Here is a 25,815-nt window from a genome sequence, read left to right on the forward strand (position 1 = left end):
ATAAAATGTAAAGATACAAGCAACATGGTTATAGTCATAAGTGGGGAGAGATAGGTACTAGGAAGGATAAGAAGAATAATAGTAATACAGTCTTAGCAAATTATTTGACAATGTTGTGGGAATTAGTTGTTTAGCAGAGTGATGGCATTCAGAAAAAACTGTTCTGTTGAGATAAATGGGATTACTCTTTAAGTGGTCACAGGATTGCTACCTGAATTAATTGAATAAATACACATGTAAAAGTGATGCAGTAGTTTGGACTGAGACTGATGAGACCCAAGTTCAAATCCACCTTCAGCTATTGTCAATCACTCAGCCCATCCCATCTCACAGAGGTGTGGTTGGGGGAGGGGATACAGAACAGAGTGATATGTATATTGCCTTGATCTCCTGGAGAATAGGATTATAATAAACAATCAAATAAAAGAAATATGTGAGCAGCAGGGAAAAAATCAGAAGGAATACAATAAGGAAATAGAAATTATTGTATTGGCTATAAGGCTACTGTACTTATTTTCTTGATTTAGGCATTTTGGCAAATTGTCAAGGTCCTATAGCTTCAAAAGCAATTTGCCACCATTCTCAATCAGTAGTGACAATGATATATTGTTGCCCAAACTATCTTGCCAATTTCTGTTCTGTACCACAGAAGAAAATAGGCTCCCAACATTGACAGAACATTAAAATGCCACCATCTGATATTAGACCTCCTACGGAGAACATTTAAAACTGTCCCTTCCAGGTTCCGTAAAGGGAAAAAAATCTCAGAACTGAAGGCCAGAATTTGACTTATTACTACACCTGTTTGCAAAAATCGGTTCATTTTTCAGCTTCAGCAAAAAAAAAAAAAATTGATATAAAAGACATACATCTTCCTTTGAATTTAATCACCTCCACATGTTGATTGGGAAAAACAGGCTTCAAGGTAGACAGGCTGATTTACTGTTTGCCTACACAACCTCTGTAAGAGAAATTGGATGCAAAAGAAAACAAGACTATGGAAAAATATTAGAAAGGTACAAATGATGGGAGAAAGCAAAAAACGTGTGGGTTTGTTTTCCTGCTGCAGTACTACTAAGGTGTGCTAAGGGACACTTAAGTTCCATCTGAACTGCAGATATGGGTTGAAAAATGCTCAAAGGGGACTTATATTATTATATTCATGAATTTTCTGTCTTTACTTACCCAGTTTATTTATTTATTTTGCAAAAGTACAGAACTAGACTCAACAATCCAATGAAATTCTATCTCTGAAGCTAACCAACCTGGATCTAAGCTACTGTGGACAGGAAGCTTATCTCAAAATCTTCACATTCTGGACTCCTTTTGATATACAATAAGTTCTCTTTTTCCTCTGAGCTTTTACCAACTTTAAATCTTTCCCATAGACAAACATGCAGTTTCCATTAGGCAATAATAGCTAGAGACATAGAATGCCATTTAAAAAGGTAACGGTTTCCACTGCCAGTTATGAATGACTGTGGGGAGTGGTACACATCTCTGGGTCAGGCCTGCAGCCAGTTCCTTTTAGGATCTTTGGCCTGCCACACTAATATTCTTTTCTACTATGCTTTTCATTAGTGGGGAATTGGGAGGAGGAATAGTAAGGAATAGAATGTGTTGTCAAAATAAAAAAAAATCTTTTCTAGAAACCACGATCACCTTTTGTTCTCTACACCTCTGAGCCTGACCAGAACTGGATGGGTGAAACTGCCAGCGTGGCAGTGGAAGATTGGACCATGTGATGGACTTGTGGGTGTGGGTGTAAGATCGTGAACTTTCAACTGGGTGGGAAACCCCGGGAAGCTTTCAGATTTGGGTTTCCACAGATGTGCCAACATGTCTCTGTTAATAGATTGGAACTTTGAGGAAAGCTCTGCCTTGGACTCTGATTTAATTTTGGATGATATTTGAAACACTGACACTTTGATCCACAGCTAGAGAGCCAGCATTTTTTGAAGATGCTTCCATGGTCAGTTGGCCAGCATGACTTTACACCAAAGAGCACAGAACACTGTTACTTTCCCAGAAAAGTGATACCTATTTATCTATTAGAAATAAGTAAAAGCCACTGGTTTTAAATATAAAACAATTTAAAGCAGTTAGTAAAAGAGAATTGTCTTTCAACCATTTGATGGTTTCCCAAATTACTAACACACCAGCTTCACATTACATATTTATAAACAGGACATAAAGCAACATACTTATGGAACAGGAGTAAAAATATAAGATCAGCCCAAACACCACACGAAGTTTATTAGCCTTGTTTTAAGTAATGTGCATGCTTATGCATTGTATTATCCTTTTCATGTTCTTTTTTACTTCACTATTCCTTCAGTACCATGAACTAGATTTGAACCATTGAGTTGTCTGAGGTGGCCCACAATGGTCCTTCAATTTCCATATCCTCAAATTCACTGCTTTTGTATATGTTTCCTCCAAATACTATGTTCTGGGTGCCTCCTTCAGTCCAATCTATCTACTCACTGCAATGGTCTCCTCAGCTTTATTTCTTCACCTGTAGGGGTGGGCTTCAAAAATTTCAGCAACGGGTTATCTGCGTGATTTCTGGGCAGGTGTGGCCATGGTGGGCATGGCCTGGTCGGCCTCCTGCACCATGGTGGGGGGAGGCATTTTCACCTTCCCCAGGCTCTGGAGACTTTCCTCAAGCTTCTGGGTGGGTGAAAACTGGCTCCTCCGGGCTCCCAAGGCCTTCTAGGAGGCCTGATTTTCCCCCTCCCCGAGCCTCCGCATGGGCCCTGCACTTACCGCACATCCAAAATGGGCTGCATGGAGAGTCCATGGAGGAGTGTGGCAAGGGTGGAGCATGGTGGGTGGGGCCATCCAGGGGTGGGATTTGGAGGTTCTCCAAACTAGTCATAACATTAGCTATGGTTTTCTTGAACCCAGGCGAACCTGTAGCAGCCCACCCCTGTTCCTATCCTCTGCTTCTTCACTCGTCCTCCTCCTATTTTTCTACAACCTCTTCACTGATCTTCCCAATCCTCTCTATTCAATTTCTTTCCAATAATTTCCAGGTTACCTGCTCTTGGAAGCCTTCCAGAATTTTCCCAAACTCCATTTAATCAGAGGCTGTAGTTATTTCATTGAGGGGTCCTTCATGCTGGCGCTGATTGTGTTACCTAGTTTGCGTAATGAAATGTCTGCAAGAAAACAACCAAGCTCAGAAAGCATAAAAGACCCTCATATCAACTCTGAGCTACAAATATCCTTCTTTATCAATTATTCCATTCCCAGAGTCACATGCACATGGGCGTGAAGAGTCAGCTGCAACCATTTTAGAAGCAGAGATGGCTATGACATTAATAGCTCCCTCTACTAATTAAAAAAATCTGTACTAATTAACAAAACCTTCCTTTTTTCCCCAAAAACAAAAACGCAGCATTCTTCCTTACTATTAAGGAGAGCTATGTCAGTGTGTTATGTCTAAATGTTATAGCAACTTTTATTGATGAATGGGAAAAACCATTTCTTCTTTAGTTTTGAAGTTTGTTACATTTCTACATGAAACAGACACTAAAAGCAAGCCCATCCATATTCTCAATGAGATACACACCACCTTACCAAAAAAAAAAAAAAAAAAAAAGACTATAGCCCTTGAGTAAATAAAAGTTGCACACCCATGAAAAGGAATGGATTCAGCAAGAACATCAGAAATATTATACGAACCAGATTTAAATCAAGTGCTAAAGCATAAACCAGAGCCTACAACAACCATAGTTGACTTCATATATTGCCCTAATATATTATGCTCTCCTATTTATTTATTTTTATCATTTCTGTCCTGTCTGTTTATGCGGGTAGAACCTTTCTACAAATCACTGTGACATAGATCAGCCTTTTCTTCCATCCTCATTCCAGATTTGATTAATCAGGTTCATGTACTTCAAAATGCTCTTTTGATAGTCCTCAACTAACGACCACACTTGAGCCCAAAATTTCTCGTTAAGTGAGATATTTGTTAAGTGAGATTTGCCCCATTTTACGACTTTTCTTGCACAGTTGTTAAGTGAACCACTGCCGTTCATAAATTAGTAACCCAATTGTTAAGTGAACCTGGCTTCCCCATTGACTTTGCTTTGAGAAGGTCACAAAAAGGGAATCACATGACCCTGGGACAGTGCATCATAAATATGAACCAGTTTCCAAACAACTTAATTTTGATCACATGATCGTGGGGATGCTGCAAAGGTCGTAACTGTGAAAAACGGTCATAAGTCACTTTTTCCAGTGCCATTGTAATTTTGAACAGTCATTAAAGAAACTATTGTAAGTCGAGGACTGCCTATATTGGGAAGAAAGGCATATATTGTATGCTGGAATTCCTTGTATATTACTTTGGAGCCACTGCTCCAACAGCAGTAAATATTCTTTGTGGTACCATAAGAAGCAAATGTCTTAATCTGTGAAGCAAAAAGTAAAATAAAATCCATTTTTTCCACTGCAAATAAGGGAAGGAACTAAAAGAACAGCAATAGTCCTTGTAATATAGAGGTTTTTCTTCCACAAAAATCCATTCTGAATTGCTAGCAGACATTTAATTATTTTATAATATCTGCCATTCAATACTCATAATGTCCAAAATCATTCTATTATTTTTATTAATGTGTACATATATATAGTTAAGAAGCAAATGAAGAACACACAACCAATTTTATAAAGGAGACAGTGGGAAAACAGATAAAAAGCTTTCTCAATAATATAGCTCATTTCACCTGTACTGGCTTTCCTTTACTATACCTTATCTTCCTTTATTTTAAGTGTCACATAACAAAACATTATGGCCTTATCAAGGTACATCCTAGTTGCAAAGCAGTCTTTACTTTCTGACAAATGCTGTACCTAAAAAGCTGTAATAGTGGATACCTCCCCATACTTAATTTTTGATTGAAACAATGCATAAAAGAAGCAAAGCTACTGATCCAGCCAAAATTATGTTGACAGTAAATATAGAACTAAGAGATCCTTCAAACCCAAAAGGGGTAGGGTGTTTGTTTGTTTTTTATGTTTGCAAAAGCTACAAATCACAGGATTATATAGCTTACATTTAAAATCACAATTGGCAGAAAAATATATTGTCACATATTGCACAGCAAAAAAATATTACTATCCCCACCCAAACGTAGCAAATCTCAGTGAAATAATACATGGATTCAGTCAACCGAATAGTACATTCTGTTTAGAGTAGAAACTATGGGACTGTTTACTGAAAGCAGAATCTTTCTTTAAAACGGAGAAGTGATATAAGTTCATTTCTGAAGGTACTGAAATTCAAAGAGTGACCATTAGTATATTTTGGCAACTGGGCCAATCTGGATTAAAAAATAAGCCACTTTTTATGGTTTAAAATATCTTTGGAAAAAATGTTTCCATGCTGAATACAAGCTTTAGATTTGTTTTTTATCTGTCTAACTTCTGTATAAAATTTCTCCATCTTCAAAGAGTTGACAGAATCACTCTGTAGTTTCCTGGGCTCAGTGAAATCCATCAATCCTCACACATGTCACCTTGACAACTCATACAGAGGACAGTGTGACAATTGCCGGCACAGAGGAACTGGATAGGCTGGTTTTGATAGGTTGCATAACAAAACCACTGAGACTGGCAAAGTCAAGGGCAGAAAACAAGGGCTGAAGCTCTCTCCTGCATAGATATATTAACAAAGTAACAGTCTACATACAAAACAGCTCACTTGTATATTTGTGAAATCTCCAGGAAAGGCCACATTAGCAGTGTACTGCTTTGGTAAAATAAAACAGAACAAACAGAACAGAACAACAGCGTTGTAATAGCAATAGCAATAGCAATAGCAATAGCAGTTAGACTTATATACCGCTTCATAGGGCTTTCAGCCCTCTCTAAGCCGTTTACAGAGTCAGCATATTGCTCCCAACAACAATCCGGGTCCTCATTTTACCCACCTCGGAAGGATGGAAGGCTGAGTCAACCCTGAGCCGGTGAGATTTGAACAGCCGAACTGCAGAACTGCAGTCAGCTGAAGTAGCCTGCAGTGCTGCATTTAACCACTGCACCACCTCGGCTCTAAGGGACCTTGGAGGTCTTCTAGTCCAACCCACAAGCAGGAAACCCTATACCATTTCAGACAAATGGTTATTCAATCTTTTCTTTAAAACTTCCAGTATTGGAGCATCCACAACTTCTGGAGGCAAGTCGTTCCACTGATTAATTGTTCTAACTGTCAGGAGATTTCTCCTTCATTCTAGTTTGTTACAGTTTATAACTATAGAGTATAGTTCAGAGCTGAAATCAAGACTCTGCCATGATTTGCGTCATATATGACTAAACAAACTCTCTTAACACCAAGTAGGTATGTCTGTGTCAGGGATCTCTGCAGAAGATTGTTAATAAAAAGTCAAAATGGTGCCCACCAATGGTGCAGTTGAAGCTCCAGTTGCACTATCATGGCTGCCATCTTTACTTTTTTGATTATAGTTGAGTCCTTATATACTTAACTGTAAGTGGACATTGACAAACCAGTGAAGCACTAAATTGTTTTTCTGCAACACTTGGCCCATGAAGGCAAAAGCTCATGATAATATCAATCCCAAGGCAGATCATTTGTATTATCATCATGAAAAAATGAGGCTGTGTTTGGGCACACTTTTTCTGAACTTGCTTCAGACTTGTTCAACGTATAATCCACAATTTCATATTCTTCAGTTAGCTATCGACTCAATTAAAACTGATTTTTACATGGCATTAATGATGAACAGATTTCACACCTCACAGTTCCCATCCACTTAACCAGCAGAAGACCTACAGTATTTTATTCTGGTCTATCCTTTTTACGACTCAGTTCAGTTAGCTAAGGAAAAGGCAACCATCTGTTTTACCCAACACATTTTTAAGAACTGTTCTGGAGCTAGCCTTTTCTATTTGGCTTTTTTACACTTTCCCTGCCATTCCCCCATCCTTGCCTCCGCCTTCTGCTCTTCTTCAAAGAGAACATTTCAAAATATTATCACAGACACTGAGCATTTTATACCTGTTAAATAGATGACAGTATATAATTGTAATAGTGTTCAGAAGATTCTAACATTCCATTTTATTTGTCCGTGTGCCACCCAGAAGTGTTCCCTGCTTCAGAGGAAGATATAATTATGAGATGCCCTTGCTGCCTTTTCTTCATCTTTCCTATCTTCTAGTGCAATTATTTGAAATTACCATATCAAACTGTGTCCTTAGATAATACTTATTCTCCATAAGAGTCAGAAATAACTATTCTCCAGCAGGCAAACCCTTGAAACTTGTTGCTGGTAATATACATACCACCAGGGCCTCTGGAATTAGATAGCAAATACTGAAATTGTTTTTTAAGACTAATAGTTTCAAATCTATAGTTTGAGGACACAGGGTTCTGCTATTAATAGGGATTCTAAATGCTCCCTGATACAAGAATAAACATGTTTGATTTTTTTTAGATTTTATTTATTATTTATAGGCCGCCCTTTTCCCTGAGGGGACTCAGGGCGGCTTACAATTCATGGGAGGGGGTGTGCAAGACAAAACATAAGACAGTACGTGAATAAAAAAATAAACAATAAAACACAACTTTCATTCAACATTCGGGTGGGGCGGATTAGAATCTTTATCCCCAGGCCTGACGGGATAGCCAGATCTTAAGGGCTGTGCGGAAGGTCTGGACGGTGGTGAGGGTGCGAATCTCCAGGGGGGAGATCGTTCCAAAGGGTCGGAGCTACTACTGAAAAGGCTCTCCTCCGCGTAGTCGCCAGTCGGCACTGACTGGCGGATGGAACTCGGAGGAGGCCTAATCTGTGCGATCTAATAGGTCGAAGGGAGGTAATTGGCAGGAGGCGGTCTCTCAAGTACTCAGATCCACTACCATGGAGGGCTTTATGGATGGTAAGTAGCACCTTGGTTTTTTCATTGCCTTCATGAAATCTCTAAATGATGTATGATTTTGGACTCAAATCTTATGAAATTTTGGTATTGTTTTACAAAGCATCAAAGAACTTCAGATGGGAACAGTCATTTTGGAATTTGTTAGCCTCCAAATCTCTCTCTCTCTCTCTCTCTCTCTCACACACACACACACACACACACACACAAGTACACACACACACAAAATCTTGTGAGTTTTTGTAGACTTTTTACCCATTTTGTGTCTACAATCACCTAGAGAAATATATTTGCTATGTGGTCCAAGACCAATGTCCCTTCACTTTATGTAGTGTGGTCTAATGGTTCACAAATAGGAAAAGAGTAGAAATCTCAAACCAAAAGACTATGCTCTCAATTTTCTTAATCTGCAAGATTAAATGAGGGCAACCGTAGGTTTATGCAAATGTGTGGAACTTGAAGTACAGTTTTTAAAACATAGTGTTCTCAGCTACTGGTTGCATTTTATTTTCCCTGACATAAAAGCTACAAGTTGGTTAAGCAGCCGCAATTTTAATTCTTCATAGATTTATCAAGGTACATCAGTCTCATGACGTCTATTGTCCACATATAATATTTCATTCATACTGAGGCTGGCTTATTAAGTAGGGTACCAACTAATTATAGAAAACTGATTATCTAGTTCTTTCTAACAGAATGTCATTGAAGGTAAGGTCAGATTTTACACAGAAACTATGGTAACAAAAATACATTATGTCTTTGGTTGATAATGTTGGAAAATAGCTGTTAAATGGAACGGTAACACTAATAAAACAGAAAAAATCCAGAATAACAGAGTTGGAAGGGACCCTGGAAGTCTTCTAGTCCAACCCCCTGATTAGGCAGGAAATCCTACACCACTTCAGACAAACAGTTATCCAATCTCTTTTTAAAAACTTCCAGTGTTGGAGCATTCACAATTTCTGGAGGCAAGTTGTTCCACTGATTAATGGTTCTGTCAGGAAATTTCTCCTTAGTTCTAGGTTGCTTCTCTCCTTGATTAGTTTCCACCCAATGCTTCTTGTCCTGCCCTCAGATGCTTGGGAGAATAGCTTGACTCCCACTTCTTTGTGACAGCCCCTGAGATATTGGAATGCTGCTATGATGTCACCCCTAGTAAATAAACCTAATACAATGTCTTTAGAAGCTTGATTTCATTTTTTTCCCCTAAAGGTAAATATCTCATAAAAGTAAAGGAAAAGGGGCATCTTTATGCAGCACTGAGTAACATTTTTAAGTTTGTTCCTCCTTGTTCAGTAATGGGTTGGGATTAGGGTAAGATCATGTTCTTTATTCTTTACACTCTGATAGTTTGGTTTACAAGATTCTACTTCTAAATAAATTGATTTCAATCAATTCATATTTGAATAAGATTAAGTTTCATATAACAGAATAATAACGATAGAAGGGACATTGGAGGTCTTCTAGTCCAACCTTCTGCTCAAGTAGGAAATTATAAACAGACAAATGGTTGTCTCTTCTTAAAAACCTCCAATGTTGGAGCATCCACAACTTCTGAAGGCAAGTCATTCACTGATTAATTATTCTAACTGTATATAAGAAAAATTGGAACCTGCTTTTGCAGATGAAGAAATTTCAGTTAACTAATGATAATCACTTCTAAAATCAGGCTATTAGTAATTTCAGCAGCCTGCACTCATTCAACTAATGTTGGAACTCAATTTGCAGGATTACCATACTTTTGATTGATTTATTATCTGCAATCAAATCAGTGTCATATCTGATATCCACATAGATTTTATTCCTGATGATCTGTCCCTAACCTAACCCTTTACCTTCTACTAGTGCACCCATTGCTACTGTAACTAAATCTATCTCCCTAACTACTGGAGGTTTTTTTTTACTTTCTTTCTTTCTTTCCCAGTATTAGACCCTTTTCTAGAGCAGTGTTTCTCAACCTTGGCAACTTGAAGATGTCCGGACTTCAACTCCCAGAATTCCCCAGCCAGCAAATGCTGGCTGGGGAATTCTGAGAATTGAAGTCCAGACATCTTCAAGTTGCCAAGGTTGGGAAACACTGTTCTAGAGAACTATGTCTTCAAACAATGGGTCTGAAGTAGAATAATTTGAATCTGGCCCTTTGAGAGAGAACTCATTGGTTCCATTATCTGTTTCTTGGCTATGCATGATATATTCAGGATCCTTCTCCAAAATCAATGTTCAATAGGGTCAATACTCTTTCCATCCTGCTTCTTCTATATGGCCTGGGGTTGGGTTACTTGTGGAACAATCTCTCTCTGGTTGTCAGTATAGCAGTATAATGCAGTATAGCAAGTTAACTCACTGCTGACTCCAGGTGTTCGATCCCGACCTGCTCAAGGTTGACTCAGCCTTCCATTCTTCCGAGATCGGAAAATGAAAATTGCCCAGATTGTTGGGGGCAATATGCTGAATCTGTAAACCACTTAGAGAGGGCTGTAAAGCACTGTGAAGTGGTATATAAGTCTAAGTGCTAATGCTAATACATGGAAACCTCAGCAGTACAGATTTAAAAGGACAAACAGACTTTAAAAATATTTACCTTGAGCTTTACAGTACTAAGAGATTTTGTTTTACTTAGAAGTTTTTAACTTCTAAGTAAATGTATATACATTGTATATGTATATATGTATATTCCTGGGACTATAACATCTCAAAGTGTTGCTTAGCAACCCAAGCATCAATAATGTACTCCAAATTATTCATTTTAAAAGGTATATAATTAAGGATTTGAGGGTACATTGGTGTGATAATTTCTTCTAGAACAGGTTTTTAAACAACAAAGTTTGCCCGTCACACTTTTGATACTAAATGACACAAGTTTTCATTGCATTGTTTCATTGTTATAAGGATTGCTACAAGTGCACTATTAACCTAGTTAACTTTTGAAGGAGATTTTCCCCAAGTAAATGTAAATACTTCCAATTATAACTAAAAGAAAGCTTTGGTGTATAAAGTAATCGGATATTACTTAATGTGACAATCTTGATTACCCATCTTCCAAATGAAGCTTTCATATAGGAGACCAAATCTTGTAAATTAGCTCCTAATTTATTTTAGACCACATTTAAGGCACTATTATATTACTAAGATTAGTTTGCTGATAAAAATATATGACCTATATGTGTAGGGATGGGATGGTAGGGGTTAATTTTCTCTTCAAATTAAGATTTCTTGGGCATACAAAAAATTAAGCTCAGGTTGAACAGCCCAGATACATATTTAAAAGACTGATTGGTACTAAACCATATCAGCATGATTTGCCACCACTTGTTGGAAATATCCTGCCCAGTCCAGGGGTAACTCTGATCCCTCAAGGCCAATAACCTTTAAAAGGTCCCTTGTCCATGAATTTGTTTAGTCTTCTAATCTATAGCAATCAAAGTGGCGATTGTCATATCTTGCTATCGTGATACCCCAAATTAATTCGGATGCATTGTCTGAAGAAATTATTTGTTTTATCTGTTATTTGTTTCAATTTTCCTCCTTGTATTGTATATACCTCAACTGTCTCTTTTCTATTGCCTTTTTGTTTTGAAGCTAAGGTTTCATAGGAAACTACCATATTTTTCGGACTATAAGATTCACCAGAGTATAAGACGCACCAAGATTTTGAAGAGGTAATTTTTTAAAAAATATTTTGCACTCTGCAGGCCTCCCAAACCCTCTGCATGCCTCATTTTTTGTAAAAAAAAAACAAAAAAACCCAAAAAAAACCCAGGGCATGCAGAGAGTTTGAGAGGCCTGCAATGTGCTCCTGGGAGCTGGAGGGGCAAAAACGAGCAAAAAACGGCCCATTTTTCACAAAAACAGGCCCATTTTTTTGCAAAAAACAAAAACAGGGCATGCATAGGTTTTGGGAGGCTTGTAGAGTGCTCCTGGGGGCTGGGGAGAAAAACAGCCCTTTTTTCACTCTCCCCAGTCCCTAAGAGCACTTTGCAGGCCTCCGGAACTCTGTGCACCTCCATTTTTTGTTTTGGGTGGCCAAAATGCTGTATTCAGTGTATAAGATGCACCCAGATTTTCATCCTCTTTTTTGGGGGGGGGAAGGACATCTTATACTCCAAAAAATTCGGTAATAATTTTGATTGTCTTTTTTTACACTTCTTCCAATTCTATTGCACCTTTCAATTATGATAACCAGAGCTATATCCTCCAGATGAGGATATTCCATAGATTTGTATAAGGACATTACAATGTTTTAAAAAAATCCACACCACTTCCTACTGCTTCTGAGTATGCAATGCGCCTTTGTCATGGCTGTTAGACAGATATTCATTGTACAATGTACTATGATTCTAAGATTCTTTTTCCTGATTAGTAATAGATAGTACCATCAAAGTCTATATGCAGTTAGAAGTTGTGGATTGTCTGGGTTCCAATATGTACAGTATCACTTTATAGTTAGTAAAATTGAATTGAATTTGCAATACGGATGACCACTCAACTAGCTTAAATAAATCCTTCGGGAGCTATTCAAAATCCCATTGAACCCTAAACGGTTCATTACCCATCAAAGTTGGTCAGCTCACTGGTCCCTATGTGAGAAACATTCATGATCAAATAGAAAAGCACTAGGCTAGCCTGATCCTTAAAGAACAACATTTATTTCTTCTCTCCACTGAAAAGAAATCACTTATTGCTATTCTATTTTTAACCAGTTAACAGTCCATCAACAGAACAGCCCACTTAATCCATGACAGCTAACTTTATTCCAGAGCCTTTGATAATAAACTTGTCAAAGGCTTTTTGAAAATCTAACTATAATATGTCAACAGAGTCATCTCCATATATAATGCCTGCTGACATTCTGAAACAGCTTTCTAAAGTTGATGAGACCAAAATTGACCTTTGCAGAATCAGTGCTGATATTTCACCAATAAAGCAATGTCTTCTATATACTGAGATGGGTTTTTTTTTCCTTTTACTGTCATTTCTATCCATTTATCTAGAAGATACATTATTCTGCCTGGTTTATAATTTCCCAATCCTTCTTGGGTTTATTTTTAAAAATTAGTGTCTCACTGCTATCCTCCGAGTACTCTGGCACAGAACCTTTTTGGGTGCACCAGTGCATAGTCTTTTAGTCTTTCTTTCCTTCCTTCTTTCTTCCTTTCTTCTCTTTCTTTCCTTCCTTTTTCCTTCCTTCCTTACTTTTTTCCTTTTTCTTTTCTCTCTCTCTCTCTCTTCTTTCTTTCTTTCTTTCTTTTCTATACTCGCCCATCTCAGTAAATGACTCCAGGATGTCAGTGATCCACAGACATCATTAAGGTCCAATTCACTCCAACTTTCCCAGCTGTTCCATCATTTGTGTTCTTATTTGTAATTGACTATTCTAATCCTTGTCTTGGTTTAGAGACTTCTGGCATTGATGCAGAAATTATACAATGTGTGTCCTTTTCAAATATTGAGAGCGCAGGCCGTTTTCACTGTCTTTTTGTTTTCTTTTCATCTCTTGAGTGACACAACCACTCATTAACCCACTTCCAATATTAATCCTACCTCTTTACATCCTTTTACGTGAGATACTGCCCAGTACCTGCAAGCTTTCCGCAGTTTAAAAGCTACTGTTAAATGTGCAAACTGTCTCTCTTACAAGTTCAGCTTGTCCAAATAATTCCCCGGTATCCATCAGATCTAAACTTTTTCATCAGGCATTACCATTACATTCACATTCTGGCATGTCCCTTTAAGTATGCCGATGTTCAACCTATCTAGCTGGCCCTATCTATGCATGACAAGATAGCATTTCTGAAAATGCTACCTTAGCAGTCTGTCACAGTGTGATGGGGTTCTTTTCAAACGAGAGGCATATTTTGCTCTGAAAGGTGGAAATTGACAAGGAAAAACATGATGATGAAAACTTTGATGCTTTCCCCCCATATTTACAGGCAGACTACTTACAAGTATTCACAACATATCCTGATGTGCATCTAGTCCCAGAGATGACATGTCCCTTTAGTTCTCCTACTAGCTGCTTTATTTTTAATCTCCTATTTTTACTCCAAAAAAAACAAAAAACCTTCCCATTTCAATCCATCTTCCTCCTCCTTAACTAGAATGAAGAGAATGAAAAGAAAGAAAAGGGATGGACTTTTGATGTGGTGTGCTTAACATGCTTGATCATGGAACTGTTTGGCTTAACCCTACTGCTTCCTTGTTGGGAAAGAACATCTCCCAGGATCTTTCGCCCAGTTCTTCCCCAGAGACCAGGATTTTACCACTAACAGCAGATTCCCGTCTTGGGTGGGTGAAGCTGTCACCTGCAGCCAGCAAGGTTCCTCCTTTCTTTCCTCGGTCTTTGGTAGAGCTATGGTTCCTCTGGGTCCTTATTTTTCCAACCTCAGAAGGATGGAAGACTGAGTCAATCTTGACCCTGGTGAGATTCGAACTGCCAAACTGAAGGCAGCCCGCAGAAGTACCTGCAGAATTGCATTCTAATCACTGTGCTACCATGGCTCTCCACAGCAACTACTCCATATATTTAATTTTTCTCTTCAGCTTTTGTCTGCAGCCACTCAGTACAGGGTTTCTTCCTTCTCCTCTCCTTTTCCTCTCTCCAATTTTTAGTCAGATCAGCAGCATGTTCTCCAGAAATGGAGAAGGGTGTTCCACCCCCACCCCCCAGGATTCTGTCCTCAACACTTATATATCAGACTAGGCCAATTGGACACTTCACCCCACCTGTCCTTGCTAGAGTCAGGTCATCTCATCAGTCCTTGTGGATTGCACAATTACCATTGCAAGCTAAAAGTGACTTGCTTCTCTCCCCCCCCCCTTTTACTTGCTCCATTAGGTGGCTGACATGGCTGCTGTTTACTGGTGTGCTCCAATAGGTGGCTAACACCAGCAGAACAGCAGCAGTGTCAGGTCGTTAAAACCCATATGCCACATAGTCTTGAACTTCCTTCTGTTATCTAGCAGCCCCTATGTGGCTTCCAGAATTGATTGTCTAAATTTCTCAATGTCAGTGGTGCTAACATGGACCCCTGGTATCCACAACTTCATAGCAGCTTACATACACAGACACACACATACCTCATCTATCTGCACTTTTAATTGTTGAATCAGAGACACTTGAACTGCAAGATGGGTGGCAAATAAATTTGATAAATAAAAAATAAATAAAAATGAATAATCATCAACCAGAAGCATTTTATTCCCTTGAGAACTATCTTTCATACATGATATGAGTTTATCATCCAAGGACCGGATCCCTCCTATGACAACATCTCCATTATCCTGAAAGGTTTTTATTCTCCAAGATCATCATTCTCCATTGTAGCAGAGGAGTTATCATCCTGAGAATCAGGCACAGCTATCACATTTCATTCCCTACTCTGTATCATCTCTAGTGAAGCCAATCTTGGCTTAAAGAGAGCAGATTTGCTTCCTGAGAGCCAGAAGCTCATGGCACTGAGCACAAACACATAAGCTATGCCAAACAGGCAGAGAGTTGTACATTTTGCACTTTATGCGATGAACAGGAAATCATCTCTTCCCATATCGACTTTCTGCCTTCAGATTATTTATTGCTAATAGATGTGTGTTCTTCTTTAGAGTTGGATTTAAGAGACAATTTTTGTTAAACTCCGGAAATTAAGGCAGACACACAGTGATTCTTCCAAGCAGATTTCTTTATTCATCTACTCCTACAGACAAAATCTTGCCAAACTGAAGCATAAAGCTACATTCTGGGAACAATTAGGGAGGGGCTGTCTTCAGCCTCTTTCTCTCATACAAACTATCTGAATCAAGTTGCCTCTTATTCCTCTGTAATGCGCCCCCTCCCTCCTGGGAATCCATACTACATTCATCACAGTTTTATATTATGCTTTCTGTAATATACCAGGAGCCCCAGTAGTTAAACTTGACAGGTGAGATTGACAGTCAGTGTATCTTTCTTCCTGCTACTTCCCTTGTAACACTCTCTGATCAGGGCTGCCCTCAGTTTATCCACTCTAGTCCTGAGTTCTAAACAGTGTCTCCCCTTTCCAAAAATTGCTGGCTGGGATCAGAATTAAATGGTATAATTTCCTAACATTTTCAGTGGAAATCAACCTACTTCAAACAAAAACAAATGCAAAATGCTTTGTCCTTTTCTATGGCACAGTTCTGCCCTTTGTGTCCTCACTATATTCTAGTTGCATTTCAAATAACTCTCTTACTTACTACATTCTTCAATTATTAAAATAATTAAAAATATTCAATACAACTCCATACCACCATTTTATATTTATAGTATCAGATATTACATGCCAAACTTTATTTATATCATATTGATCTTCATGATGTAAATGTGGATCTTCTAGACCGTTAATAATTTTAATGTATGCTTAAAGTCTGAATGACTATCTCAAAAAAAAAAACTTCATCTATATATATAAAAAGAATAAACAGATACAACACTTTGTGATAGTTAAGGTTATACTTAGTAATATTTAGATAGGCCCAGTAAATTGTACCAGGTCTAAAGTCTATGATATAAGAGGAATATTTCAGAAGGCAATAACAGCGAATAATTCAGCCAAATAAACTTTATGGCATTTATATGAAATCACCATGAATCAAGCTCAAAATAAGAGAGAACTTCATTCGTTTGTTTGCAAAGAAAGTAGAAAACAAATGTAAAACAGTAATAATATAATGCTATGAAAATCACGGATATAGGATTTCCATACTTATTTAGCATGCCGAGTCTTGTTGTTTCTTATCAGAATTAGACATCTAAATCATACTGCTTATTAAGAATGACCATGCAACATGATTTGCAAAACCAAGAAAGAGCTATCAACCCATTTTTCTTTTCTTAGAGAGACTTTTCATAATAATTTGACTTCAAAATAGTTTTTGCTATTTTGTTTTTCACTCATTATACAATGTGTGGTTTCTGTTTGTCATTTCTAATTTTTTTCCACTGCTAAAATGGCAATATTTATTTTCCTAACTAGGTTCATATGCTTCTCCAATTATTAACTGATTCGAATGATTTACACTCTATATTTGGAGTAAAAATGGTTTACAGCAACAATAAAATCAGTTATACAAGCTGTGGAGGACAACCAAATAAACAAAGGCAGAACATTCTTCCTACAGAATGGATATTTACTGTTGCAATGATGATGTTCACATATTGAAAAGAGACACGTTCTTGGTTATAACCCAATAAACCGCACAACAATGACAATAAGAATAAATTAATGCCTATGCCTTTACTAGAAGTGCAAATGTAGCAAACATTGAGGAATTATGTGAAAGGTAGAAAAAAGAGAGGGGGAAAACCATACAAGGTAGATGGATTTGGTTATGGTGGTGCTGTGTACACCATTGAAAAGAACAAGTAAGGACTGGATGGCCATGATGGAAAATTTATCTAGGTGGTTGCTAGGAATGGAAAACTACGTACTTGATGGCACATAATCAATCAATAGCAAGTTTCAAGAATTGCTAAGTGCATTACTCAGAAAGGATGTAGTATTTGGAACATTAAAATTGAATAAAGAGGAGAACCTGGAAAATTGAACTAGACAAACACAATTATGCAGAGTTAATAAAGATATTATATTTAGAAAGGTAGCTCTTTGTTCATTGTCAACATCTGCTTCAAAGAATATAATTGCATACTGTATGCCTGGAGATCACCATATGGACAACATTGGAATCAAATTGACTGTATAATAAGAAACAAAAGTGGAACAGAAAGCCATCCAGCCAACCAAAATATTTCTAGGTGCAGCAAAACAAACCATGAATTACGGGAATCATATACAGGTATTAGATTTAAAAAGGAGCATTGGTACACCAACAAAACTTTAATGGAGAACATTAAAATTTAATATAAGATACAGAATCAATATTTTAACTCTAGCAAAAGAGAATCTGTAGGGGCATGTGAAGAGATAAAAGATAAATGAATCAAGCAGAAAAAAATGGTAAAAAAAGATAGATCCAAACAGCTTGAAACCAAGAAAGGACATTGAATGAAAGCCATAGTCACAGAGGAAGTATAATCATTGAATATAAGCTTTCCAGTAGAAAGAGGACAAAGTATACCATTTTAACTGAAAATGTCAACGTACAAAGAAAAATGACAAGAAAAGGAAAATCACAAAGACATTTACAGATAAGGTTATTCAAGAACAGTACTGGCAGAAATCTAAAAGAAGCAATGAAGTGACAAGAATGCACACACACAAACTATAGGAATATAGAAACTATTTATAAATGGGATTACACAATAAAAGAAATATTTGTAGAGAGAAGATATTTTCTGGACCTGACTCTATTAGAAAGAGGAGAGCAAGAAGCAATAAACCAGCTGTCGAGCAAAAATGCCCCAAGCGCAGATGGAATACCACTAATAGTAGATACATAGGAAGGGAAGGGAATGGTAAGGGAGGAGAAGGGAGGGAAATACTAAATAAAAGTGCTGCTTGTGACTCAGTTTCTCTCATGACTTTTTAAAAAACTTTATCTGGTTTGAATTGTGACAGGATGGTGTGTAAAATGAACCCCAGAAAGGAAGCTGAAGCTAAACCTAAGTCAGATGAATTCCTATTCTGAGTGTGGTGATTATCTAGAAGAAATATCACTGGGAACCAGATTTCCAGAAAAAGTGACAAATTAGAACAAATCAGAAAATGGGACTGATGACAATACAGGGATCTGAGAGTATGCTCTATAAAGACAGTCAGAAGGAAATAAGATGTATTTATGTAGGCATGAACTTTATAGATTAAGAAGAAACATGATATCAGCATTCAAGTACATTGCAGGGTTCCATGGAGAACACAGAAACTATTTTCCATTGCTACAGAAACTAAAACCAGAAATAATGGATATAGGTTGCTACCTACATTTCATTTAAATAGAAGGAACTACTTACTGAATATGTGTGTGTGTGTGTGTGTGTGTGTGTGTGTTCCAGCATAACTCTGGAACACCTTGAGCAATTTCAACCAAACGTGGTACACAGATGACTTACTCTCTGGAAACAAATATTGTGGGGGTAAGACATCCCTAAAACCCCTCGGGGTGTGTGTTCTATTAAGATACAATCTGTTGGGCCTTAAAATGGCTTCTACTGTACGGCCATAAAATGGCTTCTACTGTGCCATGCAGTGGAGTTGCCATAGTAATGGCTACACAGTACTCCATATGGGAACCCCCTTATTGAGTACTGTACAGCCATTACCCTGGCAAGGGGTAATGGCTACACTGGTAAAGGGGAAAATCCCATGTTAGAAATTACGTTTGGTCCAGACATTTTCCCTCTATAAATAAATACATGGGCAATGCTGGGTTATCGGCTAGTGCATTATATACAACAGTAGGGGTGCCTATGTAGGAGCACTGTGACTCCTCCAACTGTAGAGCTTTTAAAGAAGAAAACTGAACCATTTAGTAGACTTTTCAGTACACAAATGACTCAAGGATGATGGACATCACTTTGTGTTGGTGGGGAAATGCCATTAGGATAGCTGTAAGCATAGATAAATCAGTGAAATAAAAAGTGAAACCAATGTACAATGCTTGCTGTAATGAGTAAAATTACATTACATGTGATTTTTTTAAAAAGGCCTTAAAAACTCCATGAAAAGTGACAAAACATCTTTACGTTCTTTAACATAACATTCAGCAAAACCATTAATTTTATTTATCCGCCAGCAGAGAAATATTATTTGAATCTGTAAGTGAAGGTGCAGTTGAATGTCTTACCTCTGAATTTTTTGGGAGGACTGTTAAGATCACCCGTTTCTGGTTGTACAACACATCGGTCATCAACAAGTCTGCAATAAGCAAAAATGGGGAACAGAATTAACATTACAATTTCCAAACTAGTATTTTTCAGATACCAATTTAAGATCCTTTTGAAGAAGGAAAGAGAAATAAGTCATCGAAGATTAAGTTAGAAAAGCAATTGAACTATCTGACTTTTCCCTGACACAACATTCTATTGTTCTTATTTTCATTTGTGTTATTCAAAAATGCAATTTCATTTCCATTCGGGGAACATCTGTAAGTCTAATGGCATGTGGGTGCCTGTGAAGGCTCCTGGATTGGGGCTGAAAGGCGAAGGTGGAATGCTTCATCCCATATTTGGGTAGACCAGGTTGCCCTGGTAAAAAACAATCTTTCCCCTGGTATAGCTGACAAAGCTAGGAGAGCCAATGGCTTAGAGGTTAATACATCCACCTAATAATAGCCCAGGTTTGAATCCTGGAAGGGTATGGCTCGCTGACAAGAGCTAAATAGCTTGAAATAGACCTATACTAATCTCCCTTAATTTCTTTGTCAGTAAATATAAATTTAACATCTAATGGCAAGTGTAATTGAATTTCAAAAACCAGAAAGTGAAATAAAGGTGAGAAAAATGTTGTGACTCAGCAGATGTCTGCTGTGAGTCTTTTCGGAATGCAATGATTAACGATGCAGCTGGGGCTCGTTAGTGGGGTTTTGGAGATAAAAGGACGGATGCTGCCATGCCCTAGTCGCAGGAGTCAACGTCGTTCCTTCATACGTTCCTTGGTATGTTCCTAGGTTATTACAACATTGCTTGTTACACTTGGATAAGTGCTTTGGTGTTTCATGTAAACCTGATTCGTGAAGACTTTGGAAGAAGTGCAGTGCTTGTAAGAGTTTTGTTTTGCATTCTTGTCGAAGACTTGTATTTATGTTATTTTTGGGCTCGAAGCCAGTTTGAACTGAAAACTGATAAAGAAATACTTCCTTTTAAGTTTGCCTGCCTGAGTTTGTTAAGAGCCACGAAGGGGGGACAGAACAGATTGACTCCTGCCTGACAAGACTTAATCTCAGTAATTATGGAACAGCTCATGGCTGAGAATAGATTAATGGCGCAACAAATTGCAATGTTGTCAGATCAAATTGCGCAGTTGCAGAGAGCTGCAAAAAAAACCCAGCCAAGGAGGAAGTGCCCAGTAGCCATGCCAGATAAATATGATGGAAGTCTGGCTATGTTTGCCTCATTTCTGGGACAATGCCAGCTGTTCCTGAGCCTGAGAGCGGAGGACTTTCCCACTGACCAGACGAAGGTGGGATTCATAATCAGTTTGCTCTCAGGCATGGCTGCCTGTTGGGCCACACCCTTGTTAGTGCAACAGAGCCCTTTGTTGGATGACTTCCAGGGCTTCTGCCAGCATTTCAAACGGATGTTTGAAGATCCGATCAAAGGGGAACAGCTGCCAGAAGTCTGAAATCACTGCAGCAGGGAACTGGGTCATTGCAGGACTATATGTCTGAATTCAGGCTACATAGCCAGGATTCCACATGGAATGAACCAGCTCTAATGGACACGTTCCAGGATGGATTGTCTGAGGCCTTGCAGGATGGCCTGCCATCCTGCAAGGCCACCGAAGTTTGACGCGTTGGTCCACCTGTGCCTCCGGATAGATGTCCGGCTGCAGAGGCGAAGGCCTCGCCGTGGATTCCAGGAAACTACCAGCATGCCAGTTCAGCAAGAGACTGCAGTGGACTGGGAGAAGCCCATGGAGTTGGGTGCTGTCCGACCTCGGGTGTCACGGACAGAGATGGACAGACAACGTGCAAAGGGATTGTGTTTTTATCGTGGAGATCTGGGACACTTGGCAGGGAGCTGCCCCACGAAGAACAGAAGGGTTGCATGGACTGCAGCCGCCCCTCAGCAATGCATGATCAAGTCGGACAACCAGCACATTGGTGCGGCCGTGTTACCCCATTCGCACAAGATAGCGAGCGTTCAGGGGGTGTGGAGTCCCAGGGCGGATGCCCTGCCGAGTAAAGTAAAGAACTCGGACCCTGCGGGCTCGCTTCCACCTCGGACTCTTCTACCCGTTGCAACCTAAACTGTCATTTGTCATCCCGGGAGCATGCAGTCTCTGGTACGGGATGCGCAGTGGGGTGACGACTGGGTGGAGTGACAAAATGCGGAAGTGAGGCCGGTGTCCCCATGGACTTTGGAAGGGGATCTTTTGAAGTGTCGGGGCTGGCTCTATGTTCCCGCAGGGCACATCCGTCAACAGGTGCTCTCGCAGATTCATTGCGTGTCTGCATCAAGACATTGGGGGTTTGTTCGGACGTTGTGCCTGGTCTCCAGTCAATTTTGGTGGCCCCATCTGAAAAATGATGTACCGAGGTGCGTGAAGTCCTGTGCCCAGTGTTATTGGGCCAGGTCTACAAAGAGAACCCTGCCGAGATTCCAGCCGTTGTCGACTCTGATTCCCACAGCACTGGACTTTGTCTTTAGGGTCCCAGAGGGGTACAAGGGTCTTAGACCGTGCTCCGGGGAGGCCGTCACCAACCCTTCTGGGCTGCACCCTGAACATCGAAACCAGGGGAAGGGCTCTGCAGGAGGGGATTGCGTGGTGGCTTGGCCAAAGCTGGTAGAGGTGCCATCAACCTCCCACAGTAGGGGGGCTGGTGGGTCGGCCCTGCAGAAGGTGGAGGACCCTGGACAGGGTTTTAAGGTTCGGCCGAAGTCGGTAGAGCTGCCGTCAACCTCCGACGGAAAGGGGGCTGGTGGGTCGGCTGTGCAGAGGGTGGAGGACGCTAGACAAGGAGTTAAGGCTCGCCCGAAGTCGGTAGAGCTGTCGTCAACCTCTGACGGAAACGGGGTTGGTGGGTCGACCGTGCAGAGGGTGGAGGACCCTAGACAGGGAGTGAAGGCTCGGCCACAGTCGATAGAGCTGCCATCAACCTCTGATGGTAGGGGGGCTGGTGGGTTGGCCTTGTGGAGGGTGGATGACCCTGGATGGGGTTTCGACGCTGGGAAGGGCAGAAGGAAACATGGTGGCCACCGGATACCTAAAGTGTTCCGATTCAAGGGGGCTATGCCTCCAGAGGTTTGGGATTCATGAAAAAGGCACCAGGGGAAATGGGTGCTGGTCATCTTGTGGACACGTCATCCCGACCATCGGACCCCGGGGAAAGGGCCCTGTGGTTGGGGATAATGTTGTGACTCAGCAGATGTCTGCTGTGAGTCTTTTCGGAATGCAATGATTAACGATGCAGCTGGGGCTTGTTAGTGGGGTTTTGGAGATAAAAGGATGGATGCTGCCACGCCCTAGTCGTGGGAGTCAACGTCATTCCTTCATACGTTCCTTGGTGTGTTCCTGGGTTCGTACAACATTGCTTGTTACACTTGGATAAGTGCTTTGGTGTTTCATGTAAACCTGATTCGTGAAGACTTTGGAAGAAGTGCAGTGCTTGTAAGAGTTTTGTTTTGCATTCTTGTCGGAGACTTATATTTATGTTATTTTTGGGCTCGAAGCCAGTTTGAACTGAAAACTGATAAAGAAATACTTTCTTTTAAGTTTGCCTACCTCAGTTTGTTAAGAACCGTGAAGGGGGGACAGAACAGAAAAATATGAATCTTCAAAGAGTAATTTTTGACACTAGAGAGCTAGCTCTCATGCATCCCTGAACATACAGAGAAATAATACAAATGCTTTTCTATCTTCTTCTTGCATAAAATAAAACAGCATTCAAATCAAATTTATACCAAAATGGGAAACAGCCAGTAGCTATAAAATGAATTATTATCCCCTGGATAAGAATTAAATTTATTTTATGAGAATATCCCAGTGAAGATAAAGTTATAACAATTTATATATGTTTTAATGAATGTATCTTGCTACGTGGCATGAGAGAATGGGTATATACTATTTGGATGCTATTATTTACTACTAACTCCATATAGTTGACTTACCAACATTCATTTAGTAGCCATTTGAAGTTAACAACAGCATTGAAAATAGTGACTCGCAACTGTTCCTCACACTGTTGTAGCATCCCCATGGTGATGTAATGAAAACGGGGGTGCTTAGCAGCCAACATGTATTTATGATGGGTGCAGTGACCTAGGGTCATATAATCACTATTTGTGACCTTGTTAGACAGTTTCCAACAGGCAAAATCATTGGGTGAAGCCACATTTGCTTAATGATTGCATGATTCACTTAAAAAAAAACCTGCAATGATTCATTGAACAACCAATGACCAAAAAAAGTTACTATTATTTTACTATATTTTACAACTCACTTATCAATTGCCTTGTTTAATAATGGAAATTTGGGTCCCAATTTTGTCATTAGTCAAGGACTACTATCGTTATCAACACTGTTATGACCCATTTAGAAATATACAACAGAAATGGTCTACTGATTTAATTGTGACCATTTTACTAAATAAACATTAATGTGTACTATGTATTTTAGATTTCTGAATATCTACTTATTTGACTATTTCCTATTCTGGCAAACTCTTATTCTTTTAATTACTTTATTTGAATGGATTGAATAAAAAAACTTTTAATGTGAATGTGAATCAAACTTACCAGCACTTAATGAAAAGAAAGCCAGTCAAAAGAGGAATATTTCCTATTAAACTTCCTGGGTGGGAAGAAACTGAACACAACTAAGTATGTCTGTGTGTATATATATTTCTGTATGTGTGTGCATAGATAGATAGATAGATAGATAGATAGATAGATAGATAGATAGATAGATAGATAGATAGATAGATAGATAGATAGATAGATAGATAGATAGATAGAAGATAGATAGATAATGTGTGTGCGTGTTTAACTTTTGTACTGCTATTGCACAATGTTTAATTAAACATTTTGTAACAGCAGTACAAAATAAGTTTAACATATATTTCACATTATATAGTTCCTGTGTTGTTCCTATGATGTTGTTTCTTTTACTCTCTTATTGACCTAACATGTTCATTTAATTTTTTTATACATATACATTTCTTATGCTTGTATCTTCCCTTGGAAAATGTTATATTTTAGGACTGCATCAGTGGTGGGTTACAGGCGGTGTGCCCCGGAACAGGCATACCGGAGCCTGCCCGGAGCACCAGATACCGTTTTGGTACGGTGCTCTGGAAGGCCCACCCAAGCTGCTTACCTGTCCTTTAAAGCCTTCCGCGCTTCCACACGCGTGCATGGTGTGTACAGCGCCTGTGCGATGCTCCGCCGAGCAGCTGGAGCATCACGGAAGCTTGCGGAGGCATCGCTGGAAGGTACAGTGCATGTGTGTGCCAAGCGCATGCATGCTTTGCACGTTCATGTGGAAGATGCCTGGCCCCGTTGCAACCACTGGACTGCATATACTGCATATTTCATTATATAATGAAATAAATTTGTTAAAATTGACATTAAAAACCCTATGCATGCATCCACAGATCAAACTTAGCTGCGATGTAGAAAAATGCCCATATAATAAAATAGTTCTGCATTTACATCAATCTACAATTCCCTTGAAATCACAATCATAGATTTTCTGTATCTGACTTTGGGTAGCAAGAATACCATGGGAGCTCTGTGTAAGCCAGCAATGATCACTGCACAAGTCTACAGGCAGAAGATAGCTTGCATGGTTATATGTACTTATCAAAAACCATAAACCGTGGTAAATGTATCATCGTCATGTACAAACAAACTGAGTCAGGATAAGTGCTCTGCTAGAAAGTAATAAAAGTTTTAAAAGACAAGATAGTGAACTAACAGCAAAATATGATAGCAAAATGACCAGTTATAACCAGAAATGTTAAAGTGACCATACTGGCATTAAGCATCAGCTTTACATGAAAAGGCTGTTGACAAGGCAACACATTGGCTGTATTGATATACATAAGTAATTACATGTGTTGACCGATGTTCATGTTTGTTAACTCCTAGGAAACCAGATACTGCCTTATCTCAGAGCAAGCTATTGTAAACATCAGTGTAGGTGCACATATTACAAGACTAGAAATAAACTTTGCTTCTGGAAGTATTTGGGCCAAGTCAAAAGCAGGTGATCCAGAAAGAGGTGTGTACATACATTTCACTGTTTTTCCAATTTATTTTAAAAATAGAAAAATAAGCCT

The 25,815-nt window shown here is 39.1% G+C and overlaps 1 protein-coding gene across 1 annotated transcript in view; it reads right to left on the reverse strand.

The window, feature by feature from the left end:
- Positions 1-25,815, reverse strand: part of ITPR1 (inositol 1,4,5-trisphosphate receptor type 1) — a 264,200-nt gene that overhangs the window by 186,104 nt on the left and 52,281 nt on the right. Inside the window, exon 3 of the mRNA XM_032210776.1 lies at positions 19,660-19,730. Within this exon, the coding sequence (XP_032066667.1) occupies positions 19,660-19,730 (71 nt within the window). The remainder of the gene's footprint in view (positions 1-19,659; positions 19,731-25,815) is intronic.

The sequence above is a fragment of the Thamnophis elegans genome, chromosome 2 (assembly GCF_009769535.1).
Source record: "Thamnophis elegans isolate rThaEle1 chromosome 2, rThaEle1.pri, whole genome shotgun sequence".
NCBI lineage: Eukaryota > Metazoa > Chordata > Lepidosauria > Squamata > Colubridae > Thamnophis > Thamnophis elegans.